The 16,874-nt window shown below is 36.0% G+C and overlaps 1 protein-coding gene across 4 annotated transcripts in view; it reads right to left on the bottom strand.

Annotated features, from left to right (window-relative positions):
• The window catches only part of NFIB (nuclear factor I B), a 251,192-nt gene that overhangs the window by 1,307 nt on the left and 233,011 nt on the right, over positions 1-16,874 (bottom strand). For all 4 annotated transcript variants that reach the window (XM_004600157.2, XM_004600158.2, XM_004600160.2 and 1 more), the window contains one exon: positions 1-5,235. This exon is cut by the window's left edge and continues 1,307 nt beyond it. In XM_004600157.2, coding sequence (XP_004600214.1) covers positions 5,106-5,235 — 130 coding nt within the window. In that variant the 3' untranslated portion in view covers positions 1-5,105. The remainder of the gene's footprint in view (positions 5,236-16,874) is intronic.

Raw genomic sequence — 16,874 nt, 5'->3', positions numbered from 1 at the left:
GTCTCCAACTTGTCCCCTTTACTATTAACAATGTAACCAACAGATCTGTGGCACTGGACACAGTACAAGAGTTGTCATGGCAATGAGTTTGGCTGATGCAAAGGTCATTGTGCAGGGTTCAAGGGCAAAATCAGTGGTCCATGATACCCCCCCTCCCCAACTGCAGTGCTCCACCCACCCACACAATTTTTAAGGAATCAGGAAAAACAGGGGAACTACCAGAAAGTGCAAAATATGACGAAGGCAGCTTTCAGCTCCTTCAGCATGGAGTAGAACATTCAATTTTAGCTTTTTTTACTATTGAACTTGAATAGCCTGCACATTAAAAACAAAAATAAAAGTTTTCTCTAGAAACCCAATTTAAAAAAAAAAAAAAGTCCAGGAAGCATGCAGCTGGTTCATGTTAACAGAAGACCTTGACAGGAACATGTAAACTATATTGAATGTCATGCTCGGGGCCTATCTGCCAGCAATATCGTAGAGTTGTTTCATTAAAAATGAATACTGTACACTGAATATGGGATAACTTTCTGCAGCCTTCATCGTTTCACACAGTACGAAGATTTGAATCTAGGTTAAGAACATGTCCTGGTGTTATCCCGCTGAAGATGTCGTTGTGCATCTCTTTGTTGAGTCCTTATGAAGCTACAAGTCACCAATCCAAGATTCTGCTCCCTGAGGACACCTTATGTGAGACATAGCACTGTTTTTGTTTTCTGCCTATCCTGAATGTTCTGTGAAACTTAAATACCATCACATAACAATCATAAAAAACTTTTGCTAAAGGCCGTATATACTAATAAAAAGACAGTGGTGCTTCCGACATTCTGAAATGCTCTGAAACCAACTTTTCCAATACTAAATACAACAAAATAACCTTCATAAAATATAACTTTTCTCCATTTACACTTTTTTAAAGGATTAGTCTCCTATGCTTTTCAAGCACAGGAATCTGTGAAATAACTCCTAACATGGACAGATTCTTTTTTAATACATAACTTAAGAGACTGGAGAGTTTTAACTCAAGTCCAGGCTCTAAACAAGGAATATTCTTGTTTACTTTAAAAATGGAAACAACATATAGTTCCATTATAATTGTTAAAAAGTTAGCTTTACAAACATGGGCATTTTAATTTAAAAAAAATTCTTAACAAAACTATACAGTGTACAAATTACTGTCTACAAGGTAGGCGGTTCATTAAGAAGACCTTTCGCTCTTCTTGCTACTTGCAGCTTCACAGATTCATTCACATATTTTTTAAATGGAGCTGCCCACCTGAACATTACCCCATAACTATATTGCTATAATTAAGATTTTTGCCATGTCTTTATGTACAGTCTCCTTCACTGCCTTGTAATTACTTTTTTTTTCCTTAGACAAGCCTCAAATGCTCATGTCACTCCAGAGGAAACACTTCAGAGGCACTGTGAATAGTGGACTGCAAAGCAAAGCGGTGCCCCCGTCCAGGGGTGTGACTGGACACGCTGCCTCGACCGAGGCCCTGGGGTGAAGATCGCCATCCTGAAGCTCTGCAGTTCTGGGTAAGGAAGGGGCGTGCAAGACTTGCAAAAGTGGGGCCCTTAGTCAGAATATACTTCCCGGTAAAAGAGGAGGAGGCCAAAAAATGGGTTTGAGATTTTATATATAATATATATATAGTAGTATTTTTTTTTAATAGTTTTATCTCAAAAAGGAAAAGAGAAAAAAAAATGATTGGGGGGTGGGGGGGAAGGGAAGCAACACTTGAACTAGGACTTTGTATTCAAGAGTCAGGCAGGAAGACCCACAGTGTGTAACTTATTTAGCTAGAACTGCTCATTCTCTGGCAAAAAAAAAAAAAAAGGAGAGTGAGTCTGCCCTTCAGAAATACTGCGTGTCCTGTGAGGTTGATTAGTTCCCCTAGTAGGTCAGAGATAAAATGGAGAGCTTGGCTGAGATGATCTGTGTTCTACCAGGGCAAGTGTCACAGAAATGACCGGAACTCACTTTTGAACTTGCGCTGCTGCCGAGATCCTGCTGTGCTATTCAGCATTTAGGCCATCGGACTGAAAGAGCTAATCAAATACAATTCTCAGGCCCATAAGTATTGTTCTACAGTATTCCTTATTAAATGATACTAGGAGAACAATGGAGAGTTCATTTTATTAGGTCAGGGCCTGGTGGGGAAGGGAGCCAGGATGAGACTCCTCAAAACAGGTTTCCCCACCCCAGGGGCCACTTATTCAAAAGATTTGCCTTCTAGTAATGCATTCCCTCCAGGGGACTGGGAGGTGTTGGGCAGTGAGGGCAAAATAAAACCAGCCTCCATTCACCTGCTAGCCCTCAGAGAAAATAAAGTCATAAATAGTTGAGGTACTAATCCTTGAAAAAAAAAATCCTCTCTGCATCTAATAAGTTTAATTCATCCACAGGAAAATTAATTTCTTCAAATTTGATACTTCTGCTCTGGTTCTCAAGGACAGGTCAAATGAAAACGTAAGGAGATTGACCTTTTTTGTTTTTCCCTTAAAATTGAACTTTGATTTTTAATCTATAAGTCCAAATACGTTTCATAATAGCAACCCGCTGTTCGTTCTTCTGGAGCTATAGGAAATCCAAACACACCGCCATCTATTTGAGTAGTGAGTCAGGGTCAACGATAGACTCATTCATGAAAAGTATAAAGTGGGAAGCGTAGTGCTGTGGGGAGAACAGGGAGCCCTCCCTCCAGCTGACAGATGCGGCAGGAGAATGTTATGCTTGTGTGTGTGTGAAACCCCCCCAAGTGGGAAACAGCCACTATGTGGACATTTCAACCACTGTATAACCGAATCGGAGACTGGCTCACTCTCCACTGTGGATCTGAAACTTTCAAGAACAATGACCCCCAACAAAACCAGGTAAGACGGTCTATTGAAGCCAAGTCTGCCTCCAGGGGAATATGTGGTGTTTGCTTGTTCTTACGATGTGCGTTGTTGTGAAAACCAGAAATGAGTTCAGCTTGCACCCCAGGTAGGGAGTTAGAGAAGGGGAAAACCTGTGGAAGTTGAAGTTTGTCACAGTAGGCAGAACAGTCGCTTTGCAGCCCGGGCCCATCTCAGGGTGCACTGCTTCACAGCTACACTGTAAAGTGTTACAAATCCTCCCACCCACCCCAGAATATATATATATGTATATTAAAAAAAAAAAATCCCCTGTCCATCTCTCAGTACACAAAAGGACCTCATCACACTGCAAAAATAGCAGTACCCACTTTGGTCAATTAAAACAAACGAACAAACAGAAAAAAAAAAGCATACATTATTTTTTTTAAAATCTGTGTACTTACCTATAATAACCAATACAGCTAAAAGCACTACCTACATAGGCAAAACTTGGTATTGCATAATTCGTATAAATTTGAAACCCCTCCCCCCGAAATATTAATTGGAAGATGAAAAACATGAAAGGTTAATAGAAAAAACACCAAAATACTGAAAATATTGCTGGTCGATTACAATTTTTAAGCGGCAACTATACACAGCCATGATATGCTTTATAAATGTGAGATAAAGGTATAACTGTCTAAAAAATCCATGATGTCACACATTTTTCTTCGTCTGGAGTACAAAATATTTTGTCATAAAAATGGTAAAGATTTAAAATGATAATAAATGCAGCAAAACAAGTGTAGTGATGTCACTTTTGTTTTTTTGTGTTTTTTTGTTTTTTTTGTATTTTAGATTTCAAGGCAAGGCACGTAATGTGGACATTATATCTTCGTGCAAATTAGGATTACTGGAAAGAGTATTTTTAATTAAAATTTAAAGAGACATAGAGGCAAAATGTGTCTGCCCATGCACACTACAGATCTGTCAATACAAGAAATTTGTTGAACAAGGCTAATGTCTGAAAGCACCATGCAAGTTTTCAGCACCCTGATTACATCTGTTTCCTCAAGAGTGCACTTTTACATCCTACACCCTGGCGTTCCCAGTTTGTAAACTGTAAGCTTTACCCTTGTGACATGGATTTGCCTGCCTCTTTGTCTCTATAATGCAGATTTTATAGAACCTTTTGTACACCCTATGGGTTCTTGATGCAACCAGTAATTTTAAATAAATAAATTCTACCTCCAAGGAGGCTGCAGCTAAACCAACATAAGTGCTGTGTTTTCATTAATTTTTTTTTTCTCAAGCACATGATTTGTCTTGATTTAATGCCTTTTTAAATGCCCTCAAAAACTGAGGGGAAAATAAATTCGTTCAAAATTATTTTAAATTCTTTTTAATCCCCTCAATTTAGAGTCCAAGGGCTGAAGGACTTATAATCATGATTCCCCTTTAGATATAAATTTATAAATTGCACTTGCCTCTGTTAAGTGTTTCTTTTGTGGGGAAAATATTATATTAATTTTTACTGTTGCATGCAGAGATAACACTTCACCTACATAGAGGCATTTCTTCCATAGAGCCTTTGTGTTCAAACTGTTTTTTTTTCTTTTTTCCTTTTTTTTCCTTTTTTTTCTTTTCTTTCTTTTTTTCTTTTTTTTTTCATTTTTTAAGATTTCAAACTGGGTTACACACTGGAAAAAGGCTGGGTTAAGGGCCAAAATTTATAAATCTGTACTGATAACTAAAGGCTACAGAGAGATTTGATATTTTTTTTTTTAACTTTTAGAAATCAGAGTGCTTATAAAATGGCTGGCTCATGGCTCTGTCCCCCAGCACCTCTGATGCCGCCTCCTAGCCTTCGTTGGTGAGATAACCAGGAATAGTGATTCCATGCGTAAACAACAAGAATACTAAACCAATAAAACTAGCTTATCATGCAAATATTAAGGCATCTAGAAAGTCAGTTAAAATATATTGTCATAGAGACAGAACATCTATTTCCCAGCGGACTTCATGTAACAAAGGCTACTTTGCAGGGGCTGCGACCTACCACCAGTGAAATATCATCGACCCTTTATGTCATAACAGTTTCAACCTTAAGGGAATTAGTGATTGTAAGTGCTGCAATGCTGGTCTATTATCTTCTTTCTTCAGTTTCTTTCCTTTCTCCCTTTTTGTGTTTTGTTTTGTCCAGTCTTCCTCTTTTGCTTTTATTTTTTTTTTCTTAAGCTATAGTCGCATTTCATTTTCCCTCAGTTGCTTGTTTCTGCTTGAAGGAAAGGTTCTCCAATTATATTCAAACCATAATTTTGGACATTTGCCGGTAGGATGGGTGTCCTATTTGATACTTGGAAAGGAACCAAGCTAGCCCAGGTACCAGGACTGTTGAAAGGAAAAGGGCAGGAAGGAAGAAAGAGAAAAAGACAAGAAAAAGACATCGTTAAAATCTTTGACAATATTGGAAATACAAATTCCATAAGCATAAATTTCTGTTTGAACTTATTTCAAAATTATGCTTAATATGACATGTTATTATGGCATAGGCTAAACTATAAATATTACACATATACAGCTACAAGTTCTATTCCCTTCATGGACAAAGAATAATGGTGAAGCAGAAAAACCCTGGGTAAGGCTCATGATATCCCTAAAATATTTTATCTATTTTGATGAAAATATAATACAAGTTTTTGTCCAAAAATTTTTTTAAATGAAAGTAGAAAATCTACAATGGTACCTTATACTCTGCAGTTAAATTCTGCTCCTATTTTTATTTTAACTTGTAAGCAATTCAATGATAAGCTGGGTTTTAATATTGACCTATCCATTTAATAAAACTTAAGAATATATTCATTTTCCTCACATTAAAAAAATATTTTCTGGTAGTCCAGAACATAATATCATTTGGTATACTGACACCTATACTGTTGGCGTCACCTCTTCATCCCCATTATAATGCTCCCCCATCTGAGCTGCTCTGAGTTTGGGATGAGCGGGAGGTTTAAGTCATTTGGAACTATTTAAACATTTTTTAAAAGTTCTCTAATTGCTACTGGCATAAGATCTCATTAAAATATCATATGGAAAAATAATACTGATCTACACAAAACAATCCCACATACATCATACATTGGGGACATAACTAATCAGATACATTGCTTGTTTCAACAGTTCACTTGGATTGAGTATCATTAAAGTAACACCCACATCAATAATCATGAATCAAGAAAAACATCAAACTGACAATTTTATACCCAGCATCATCTTGGTGTAGCATAATTTACTGTTTTTATATTAACTCTGTATCACTTTTACTTTTGGAATCATGTGGCTAGAGAGAAATAATGATTTAATTACCAATCTAGATCTAGACAACCATTTCTCAAGTGGGGACCAGATGGTGACCTGTGGCCACCTACCATAGTCAAAGGGGGTTACAGGTAAAAGTTGCATAAATTGGGGACCATGTCATGATATGGGACCACAGGGCCAACCAGTTAGGCAAGGAGGTCACAGGAAAGAAACATGGTTGAAAGAAGCCCATGATTAAAAAACGTTGAGAAACAATGATCCAGAGATCCTGTTTTTTAACTGAACCTCAAAATCCTCATAGAATATTAACTTGAAGGAATAATTCTGTTTTTTAAAAATAGTTTGAAAAAGGGACTGGTATGATAGTACAAGTGGGTAGAGCACTGCCTTGCACATAGCTGACCCAGGTTCAATCCAGCACCCCAAAGAATCCCCCAAGCTTCACCAAGAGGGATCCCTGAGAATCACTGGATGGGTGTGGTCCAAAAACCAAAAAAGAAAACAATTGAATTTAAAAAAGACCTTCAACTTGATACATCACTACTGGTTATCCAAGTGGTATCTGATACAACTGTGGCTATATTAACTAAGTTAATATATCAAGAGAAAAAAAGTCACAGTGACCTTTATGACAAATGAATTTTATGATTTAGATTGAGTTCCTTGATAATGAAGTTCATCTTCATCTTTGGTTTCTATAGTACTTAGTTCTGAAACACTTTTCTATAAGCAAATCAATTAAGAATTACATATCACACCCAACTACATCTTTTAATTAATTAATTAATTAATTTATATTTATTTATTTATTTTTGCTTTTTGGGTCACATCTGGCAATGCACAGGGGTTATTCCTAGCTCTAAACTACATCTTTTTAAAAGTTTGCTCATGACCACACATTTCAAAAATATCTGGCCCCCTAAAAACAAAAACAAGAACTTTCTGAACTTAAAACTAGAGATGTTTAACATTAATAAAAAGTTATGCAGGAATAATTACAATCACAATAAAAGGATACATCCTTAATATCTGATGAAAAATCATAATTCTAGTAAAAATAGTTCTTTTTAAGACCCTTCTAATAGACAAAGTTGCTTTCAAAAATGTTCTCATAGGAAGCATATCAACAAGTTCTGTATTCTGCATCATTGGTTGGGAAGAATTCTACACGATACATCATAAAGCCTACTTTTCCCTTTAGCTATAATCATACTGTATGCTGCATATAGTATTATGGCAGTCTTTCTTCATATCATAAGTACAACTAAAAAGGAATATCTTTAAAAAAGTGAGTGTGACTTATCAAGTCATATAGAATATGATCACAGATGATGCTAATGGTGTTAAGTACAAAATGTTTATTGTTTTAACTGAAATAGGAAGCATTTATATGAAACAAAAAATACTAGCTCAAGTTGATAATCCTTAACAGTAAAATGTCAAGGGCTGAGCTCATACTTTGCATGAAGAAAGTAGGGATCAATCCTCCAAGCAATACCCACTAACATTTCACAGAGCCAGCAGTCACCTCAATGAGCTGGCGGGTTTAGCCAAAAATCAAAAGTCAAAAAATCAGTGAAATAAAATAAAACCACACAATATCAATAAGCAGCAAATTGTCATACAAAATCAAGCAGAGTTTCAAATTAAATGAGTTCTAGAAAGCCAGAGATTGTATATTTTGGGAAAATTAATTATATTGGTTGATGATAGATGTGACTCCCTAAATAGAGAAGTGAACCTATTAACAGCAGAAAAGGGAATAATTCATGGCTGAACTGGAGAGACAGTACAGGGTAAGGCACTTTGCCTTGCATTTGGCTGACCCAGATTGTTTCTAGCACTACATATGACCTCCTTAGCAACCAGGAATAACCCTTAAACAGAGAGCCAGAAAAAGACCCTAAACACTCTCAATATTCCCAACTGCTCCCCACAAAACAAAATTTCTTATATTTCGATAGTTTTCTTATAGTTCTTAGAAGACACATGCATTATTACTCATTAAAAGCTGCTCACTAAAATAAGTGGATTCTAGTGACTGAGGGTTCTTGCTGCAGAATATCTGAAAGTTAAATTTTGATGTTTACTTAAACCTTTCAGAGCTCCCATCCTACATCATGACCATGCTAAAATTCCAGTGTGCAGTATATTTGTCAACACTGTTTATGAACCTTTGGGGGGAGATAAATTGCAAACATTAACACTATGCAGACCCCATATATGAGTTTTACAAGACTCTCACTGCCAATCTGTAGATTAAGTTCAGAACTACATGGCACAGACATATTCGTAGTCCCAGTGAAATTAAAATCTGGTAAAACTAATTCAAGGATTAGGATAACAAGGCAAAGAAAAATGTTTAATCAAACAGATAACCTGAATTATTTAATTTTTTAAAAACCTTAATATTTTTTCACCTTATTTAGGTGAAAATAAACCAGTACTTTTTAAACTCACCTAACTCTATATAAATGCTGATGGCCACCAGCATGGGTAAAATAAACACAATGGTCTTTTTTACATATACAGTCTAGCTATATGTAAGATGCTTAATAGGGCCGGACTAGTAGTATAGTGGGGAGCATATTTGCCTTCCATCCTATATGGTCCCCTGAGCACCACCAGAAGTAATTCCTGAGCGCAGAGCCAGGAGTAACCCCTGAACATCGCTGGGTGTGACCCCTCCAAAAAAAAGATGCTTAATAGATCTAATACATCATGGACTGACAATTTTATGAACAACCTTACATTCAATCCAATAATCCTCCCCTGACTACCAAGGCATGTGTATAATTGAGAGATTTCAAAATATCCAGGTCTAGTTAAGCTGCATCAGCAATATATCTTCAAGAATGCTTTTAGTTTGTTTTCATTTCATTTTATATTGCCAAATCATCGTTTTTAAGGCAAGTAGAAGATGAGCATGACTGAAACTTGAAAGTACATCTTGAAGAAATATGTATAGGCCATACCATTTAAAAAAAAAGCACAACTACATTCTAAAAAATCAGGCATAAGTCAAACACAAAAGATTTTGATACTATCTTGATGCAAAACAGGATAGTCTAATAAATACTATTCCATGGGATATTACACTATAAAATTCACGTGTTAAATCAAAATTCCATACAAATAAAATGCTCATATGCTGGACAAATCTTCATACTGTTCTAACCAAAAGTGTAACGTAGTTTCCCTCAAAAGGGAATAACCGAACACATAAATTATTGGACCTTCAGATGCATTAATTAGATAGGTACTGGTCATGCTTAATTCTATACTGATCAAACTATGCCTGAAGCATTTTATATTTCCTAGGCATCACTTTTCAACAGAAACAAAATCTATGGTATTTCTTTGGTGAAAGAGACTCACCAAGTCATGTTATGTGAGGAACTAAAGTAAACCAGGGAAGTTGTCAAGAAAAATAGACTCTAGTGTGGTTCAGATGGAGAGAATTTGCAAAGAGAAGAAACTTCCAATAACAATGCTAAGGGCTATGATGAGCAAAGTACATTTTCACTGTTTTACATGCATTACATTTTTACTGTTTTACTTATGTTTAATATTCCATATTTAATTCTCTCAATGAACTCTGGAAATTGCCACTAGCAGCCCCATTTCACAGAAGAGGAAAATGATGCTTACAGAGATTAAGTAATTTGTCAAATTTATTTACATCAGATATGAATCAGTTCTGTTTGAGTCCTCTGACCATTTAACTATATTAGACAGCTTCTGAGGGAAGTCAGACATTGACCCAACAGAAAAAATTTTGAAGAACTTTCTAAAGGCAAAATATCTTATTTCATAAGACAATGAATTTTCTATGTTCCATACAAATGGAGCATAACCTAGAAAATGTTGCTGCAGAAGTTTGTATACAGAACATGATTGGTATCATATATGTCACTGATATCATATATATCACATAGGACCCAGAAACTATGAGTTTCAATGTATATAACCACTGAAAATAAATCTAGCTGAGATTTTAGCGAAAATTTCCTCACCTTATGATTAAAATTATCAAATGCTTCCTTTTCAGCAGGTCCGACTTTAGGGGGGAGAAACTCCAAATAATAATATTGAGGTTTTTTTTGTTGAAATATCGAATGCAATCAAAGTAAAGTGAAATTAAAGTGAAATTTATCATTTACACAGACGGAGGGGGGCTGGGGAGGTGGGAGGGTGGGGGGAAGTATACTGTGATTCTTGGTGGTGGAATATATGCACTGGTGAAGGGATGGGTGCTTGAGCATTGTATAACTGAGACTTAAACCTGAAAGCTTTGTAACTTTCCACATGGTGATTCAATAAAAGAATAAATTAAAAAAAAAAAGAATTAGGGCAGGAGTTGGAGAAATAGTTGGAGAATTAAGGTGCTTTCTTTGCCCTCAGCTAGTACTGCCCTGGCACTGCACATGGAAACTGAGTACCTCTAGGACTGATCCCGAGCCAGAGCCAGAATTAAACCCTGAACACTGTCGGGTATGGTGCAAAGGGGAAAACAAATGATACTGAATCCTTAGTTACTTAGAAACCACGCAAGAACCATGGAGCCATAGGGTACTCTAGAAATATGAAGTCAAAATTTGAGCACAGAAGCAAAGTCAATGACTTATTTAAACTTGATTAGTTTCAGATGATTAAAACAATAAGATATTTGAAGAATGGCAAAATTTCACATATTATTGATCTGTGTTTATCTAATGATGGGACAAGCAGCTTATCTGCTAATTATTTTAGAAAATATTTAAGTATGTAGCATACTAATACTTCATAAGGGAATAATAATATTACTCAGATTTTACAAGCATATTTAATCATAAGTTTACCATATTTACTTCAAAGACAGTATGTACTCTTCCAAAAATTTTAATTATGATAAAGTATAATTATATATTTATACACATTTAATTATATATTTCTATAAATAGCAATTAAAATAAATAATATATCAGAAAGCATTGAAAATAAATAAAATGATGCTTAAATTTAAAGGGATTCTCCTTTAATTCCTTTGTACCAACTTTATTTCCAAGCTTCTTTTACTTGGCTACATACTCCTATTTTTACTACCACAACACTAATACACAGGTATCAGAAGCTTTTCCAAAATGCAAGATAATCATGTTTCCTTAGTATTAGTAAAAATCATACTGGAAAAATCAATATAGGACAGATTAACAAAGCATTAAGTAAGTTAGAAATTGGGCTATTCTGGACTATAAATATGTTTATTTGGACCAGCTGCTCACTTAAGTATAATACAAAAGCTGCAGATTGTGTCTTACAGAAAAAAGTGCTCTCGGCCTGGGGGGTACTATATTCCACCACATAACAGTTACATAGTTTTTATCCCTTCCAAGTATTATGGCCACGTTTAAAAAAAAACAAAAAAAACAAAACTTGGTTCTGGGGCCAGACCTGTTGTACTTGAGGTTTACTCCTGGCTCTGTCCTCAGGGACCACTCCTGGCAGGTTAAGGGGGAGAGGTTCTGGGGGCTGAAATCATATTGGCTGAGTACAAGCCAAAGCCCTTTACCTGCTGCACTATCTCTCCAGTCCGAAGTGCAAAATTTTGCAGGGTGTGGGAGTGGGTGGGGTGAGGGAGTAGAGGCAGGGGTGACTAGACCACACCTAATAGTGCTCAGAGGCTATTCCTCACTCTATGCTCCAGAGTGACCCCTAGTAGTGCTCACAGACCACATGCCATGCTTCGGATTGACCCGGGCTTGACCAAACTGCTCCCAGGCAAACCAAGTGCCTAACCTCCTGTACTAGTTCTAGGTCCTGAGCACCATTTAAAAGAAATGCTTCACATAAAGGTCACACCCTACTTTTTTTTAAAAAAAAAAAGCTTTGGTATAAAGTGTGTGACAATTCTGTGGTGAAATCTGATCATGTAAAAGGGGGCAGCTCATCCTTTTAAGGTGAGCTAGCTAGGCCCAGAGTTCCATCTCAGATACCACCTGGCTCTCTGATCCCGCACTGCCAGATCCGGTCTAAGTTAGCCTTAGTGGACACCACAGAGCTGTAGGGCAGATGGCGCCAGCTGCACAGCAGGACCCAGGATCACTGAGAATGGAGCTCTGAGCTCTGCCCTTGCAAAACACAGGACATCCTTGGAACAGTGGAAGAAATATATAGATACTACTTGGGTAGCCTATCCAAACATTTCTAAATTATTAAATTATTCTACATTAAATAGATATGTATTAAAACCCGACAATATGCTTTACAAATATATGTTTGCTGGCATTTGTGATAGTCTTTCAATTGCCAGGTGCAGCTTTCTGTTTAATCTACCTGAAAGCTTTTACTTTCCTAAAAATCTCTGAGCGAATGACCATTATTTTTCTGATTCTGCAGATGAGGAAAATGAAACCAGACAGCTAAGAGACTTGCCCCACTCATATTGCTATTATGCTGCAGAAGCCAGGATATGACTCCAGCAGTATGATTCTACCAACTTTTTCTGCTTATCCACCATCCTGCATCTTCTGTGTACTAAACTTTTAGTCACAGGACAAGAATGTATCTTATCCTTGAATTATTCCCCACAGATACTATCAATTGAGGCCCCTCCTTATCACTTAGATACATTGAAATTCCCATATATCTACAACTCTTGACTGCAATAACAACACAAATAACTGTATTTTGTCTACCAATTTTACATATTTTCCCCGAGGAATGCAGTATTTGCCTTTGTTTATGTGACATGTTAATAGTTTGCTTGCTGAGTTCCACTTCAGATGTGGGCTAGGCTAGAAGTATACAACGTGCTTTCCACAGGTCTTGGCTTTCTATAATTTATTTTCCCCATTTTTAAGCATAATTATTACCATCTGAATGATCCTATTTGCATGCAAGATGATTTCTAATGATTATTACTATTTGTAATAATCTGTATTGGAAAGCTCCCTGGCCAGCTCTTACCTGAACTGCAAAGTACTCTTGTGGGCTCTCTGGGTAACACCAAATATCATAAACTGCAGGTGGCTGGTGGAATTATTCTAACTGCAAGCAATAGCACTTCACAGTAATGAAAGAGAAACGGATTTGTTTCTTAACTAAGTAGGTAAATAGCCTTCTTTATTGCTACTCCTTAGGGACCAACGATTTTGAAAATAACATATCAAAACGGTAGGCCATCAAACCTCATTACTTCATATTCAATTGTTTCAGATGTGTTTTGTTATTGGGGCATGCTGAATTGAATGTTAAATTTACCATGTGTGAGTACTAGCATTTTTCTGAGTAAAATAAAGGCATATGCCAGTAAAAAAATTTATTGAGTAAAGAGCAAAGAGTGAGAAGAGCCTTTATATATGGGATCACTAACTTCAACACTAAATGTGCTCAATAGAATTACTCTACTCTTTTAGTAAATACTTTTACAAGATTCTAGAAGAACTTTCAACAAGGGAATCTATATATATTTAAAATAAGAATGTATTTTCTTAAAATGCTTATGCATAACTCTTTCTTTAAATAAATGCCAAATTAACCAGCCTTCAAAAATTATGTTTGATCTTTTTTCATTTCAATTCCATTTTTAGAACTTAAAATGAAAGACAGAGAATTATTGTGAAGATGACTAATTGCAAATAGATTATCATTCACACATGCATACATATGTAACAACTTATGTAGCTGTGGGAGGAGGTTTTAGCCAATTAAAAAATACAAAATTATCAGGCTCAAATTAGTTATGTGATCTCCTCCCACAGACAGCACCACAGCAGAAAAGCCTACAAGTTGATTTCCATCCTTTATCTAGTCTGTATTCCTCACTACCCCTGGGCTCCTTTTCAATGCTATTGTTACCAGTGCTACTGCTCCCCTTATTAACATATGTGAGTCTTCAACTGCAGACAAAATTCTCTGCAAAAAGAGTGTTTCCTGAAAGTGCCTTTCACTAGAGAAAAATCACCCAATGCAAACTAGATTCAATAGAAATGTAAGTTTTAGATGTATCAAAGCAAAAAAAAAGTATTCTTTCCCAAATGATTTTATTTTAACAAAAACAAATCAACATGATTTGCATTATTTCATCTCCAAATGACCAAAATTAATGTATCAAAATTCCAAAGCACAAGATGAAAAAGGAACTAAACACATTTTTGTGTTGTGCCTGTTACTTTTTTCACAGTGGAAAAAAAAACACAACTCCCGTCACATATACAAATTAACAAAGGACAAAATAATTGTAATTTTCAGCAAGATCAGAATATCTGAAACTTGTGTCTTTCAATTTCTTGAACTTAAATAAGCTTTTGTCATTTCTTGCTTCTTTTGTAATTTATCGTTTATTATAGTTGCTCATTCATATGCTTTGTTACCAGTAAATACAATTAAAAGTTCACTCTGTGCCTAAAAGGAACACTAGAAAAAACACGAGAATAATAATTAAAAAAAAAAAAGGTAAGTTAGAAAGTGGTGTGGTGAGTTGATTGCAGATGAAGCTGATTTCTTATGGTTGTAATACATATGTAAATACAGCACTTCACAGGAAGCATCTTCAAATAAACTAGCTGTTTAATGTACTTTTTTCATTGCAAAGGGTTAACCAGCAAGGTTTACATTAGGGAATTTTCTGAATCATGCTCCTCCCTCTCCCGTACTGCTGCCAAAAATCATCTGACAGGAAACGTAAGATTAAGTTTGTCCTACCTAAGTGAACAAAGAGTGCTCTGAACAGGCCACTGGTTTACTGCAGAGCGGGAATTTTTCTAATCCTGCTGGAATCTGCAGTGCTACTCAGAAAATATCACGAAAAAGTTGTTTTCTTTCCTCTAACATCTTGTCTCTGGATCATCTCATTTTGGTCACACTGCAAATCCTGCTGCTTCTCCCATAAAGGTTAACTTAAAGCTCCAAACATAATCATGTGGAAAATGGACATTATTGATTCCTATGGCCCATTGTTCCCCCATCCTAAATCCCTGAAGTTCAAGTTCAATCTGGAATTACATCATGTCTGGTTTCTCCTGGTTACCAGACGGCTTGAGACGTGACCACAGCTACAGAAAAAACAAACAGCCTTCTTCACGCTTCAGCTCCCCTATCGATTCAAACGTAAACTTTTTTTCTTTCTCTCAAGTATGCTTCAAGTATGGAGCATGGTTAATTTAGAGATTAAGTTCCAAATTAGATTATCTAATGGCATCTTAATGGATTGCTGACCCATTTCCTGTGGGATGGCAGCATGCAAGTCTGGCTGGAATACAATTAATTTCTTAGGAAGTGTTCTGAAGAGTTTCCTAGATAAAAAGGAAACGTGTTGTGCAAAATTTTTTTTTAAATGAAGAAAGTTAGGCCCAACTACAACAAATTTCAATAGTTTTTCAAGTCAGATCACAGATATTGTATGTGAACACTCTATCAAGATCATATGAAGGCACGGAGCAATTTTATTTATGTAATTAAAATTTATGTAATTATTAAACTCAATTACAAACAAATTTGTGTAATGGACACAAATAGTTTTGATGAGAACACAGCAATTCCTTTAAATTGAACAAAACAAATAACAACAGAAGCCCGCAGCCCTATTGACCAACCAATGGTCATGGATGATTTTGGCTTTTGTGCTTTTCCTCCTTGAACCAAATATCCTTCCATTCATCTTCATTCTCAGCATTTCTGTCATAGTCCCTGAGTGGTGCTCGGGGCCCAGAATGGTGTGTAAAAAGTTGAACATTCTGAACACACTTTAAAGCTGACAAATGAAAAGGAAATTCAGCACTGAGGATACAGCTCCCCCCAGGAACTCCAGGAACAACCCAGCTGTTGTACTGTAGTTATGTGTCAAGATAACAAACTGAAAGCAGGAAATGCTAACCTAGTGAATTCCTAGGGATGGTTTAAGTGTAATGTTGAAATGAAAGTTAACTCTTAATATTACCTAGCCATAGGATGTATAACTTTCATTTATTGTGCATGTGCTGTATGAATTCACATACATGTATGCCTATATCCATTCATGTACCTCTATTCAATGCATTCACATGCAGACTTATATGCATGTGCAGATTTATATGCTACACACTGAAACTAATTTTACTTTCAAAATTTATTCTTTAATATACTGGAAATATATTGTATAAGGAGAAAATTTTATGGACAAAACAAAAAAATGATAAATGATCAAAGGCAGTATTATGCAGATAGTTATATTTATGAAATAAATGCTATTATTCCTTCCTCTCCTGACCAACCAGATTCAAATAATCTTGACTGGCTGCTAAATTTCTCTTGGGAAATCAAGCAACTCTCTAGAATTGCAGTAATAAACGACAATTTCTTACAAAAACATGTGTAAAGTAACTACAGAATGAAGTATTCAACTCATAGAAAGGAACTGCTAACATGTGTAACATGGAAAATAGCTGATAAAAGTCTCTTTGGTGCCATTCAATTATGGCATCAGCAGAAACACAAAAATCCTTCCAATTATTTCAGTAAAAATCTTCATTTATTCATTATTTCAGAGGCTGAGCAAATGGTTTGTGTAAACATATCCTTCAGTAACACGCGCATGTTTATTTTAGCCATCTGAAGGCTTCTTCTATGTTTATATAAGCCATCAGACACATACAGCCACTCACTTGTGGCTTTGCCTTCTTTGAAAGGGGTGAAGGGGGAGAAGAGGGAATGAAACAATAAATCTATTTTCTCTTTTGCATAAAGCACTC

Source organism: Sorex araneus, chromosome 1 (assembly GCF_027595985.1).
Source record: "Sorex araneus isolate mSorAra2 chromosome 1, mSorAra2.pri, whole genome shotgun sequence".
Classification (NCBI taxonomy): Eukaryota; Metazoa; Chordata; class Mammalia; order Eulipotyphla; family Soricidae; genus Sorex; species Sorex araneus.
This window is presented reverse-complemented; position numbering and strand designations above follow the sequence as displayed.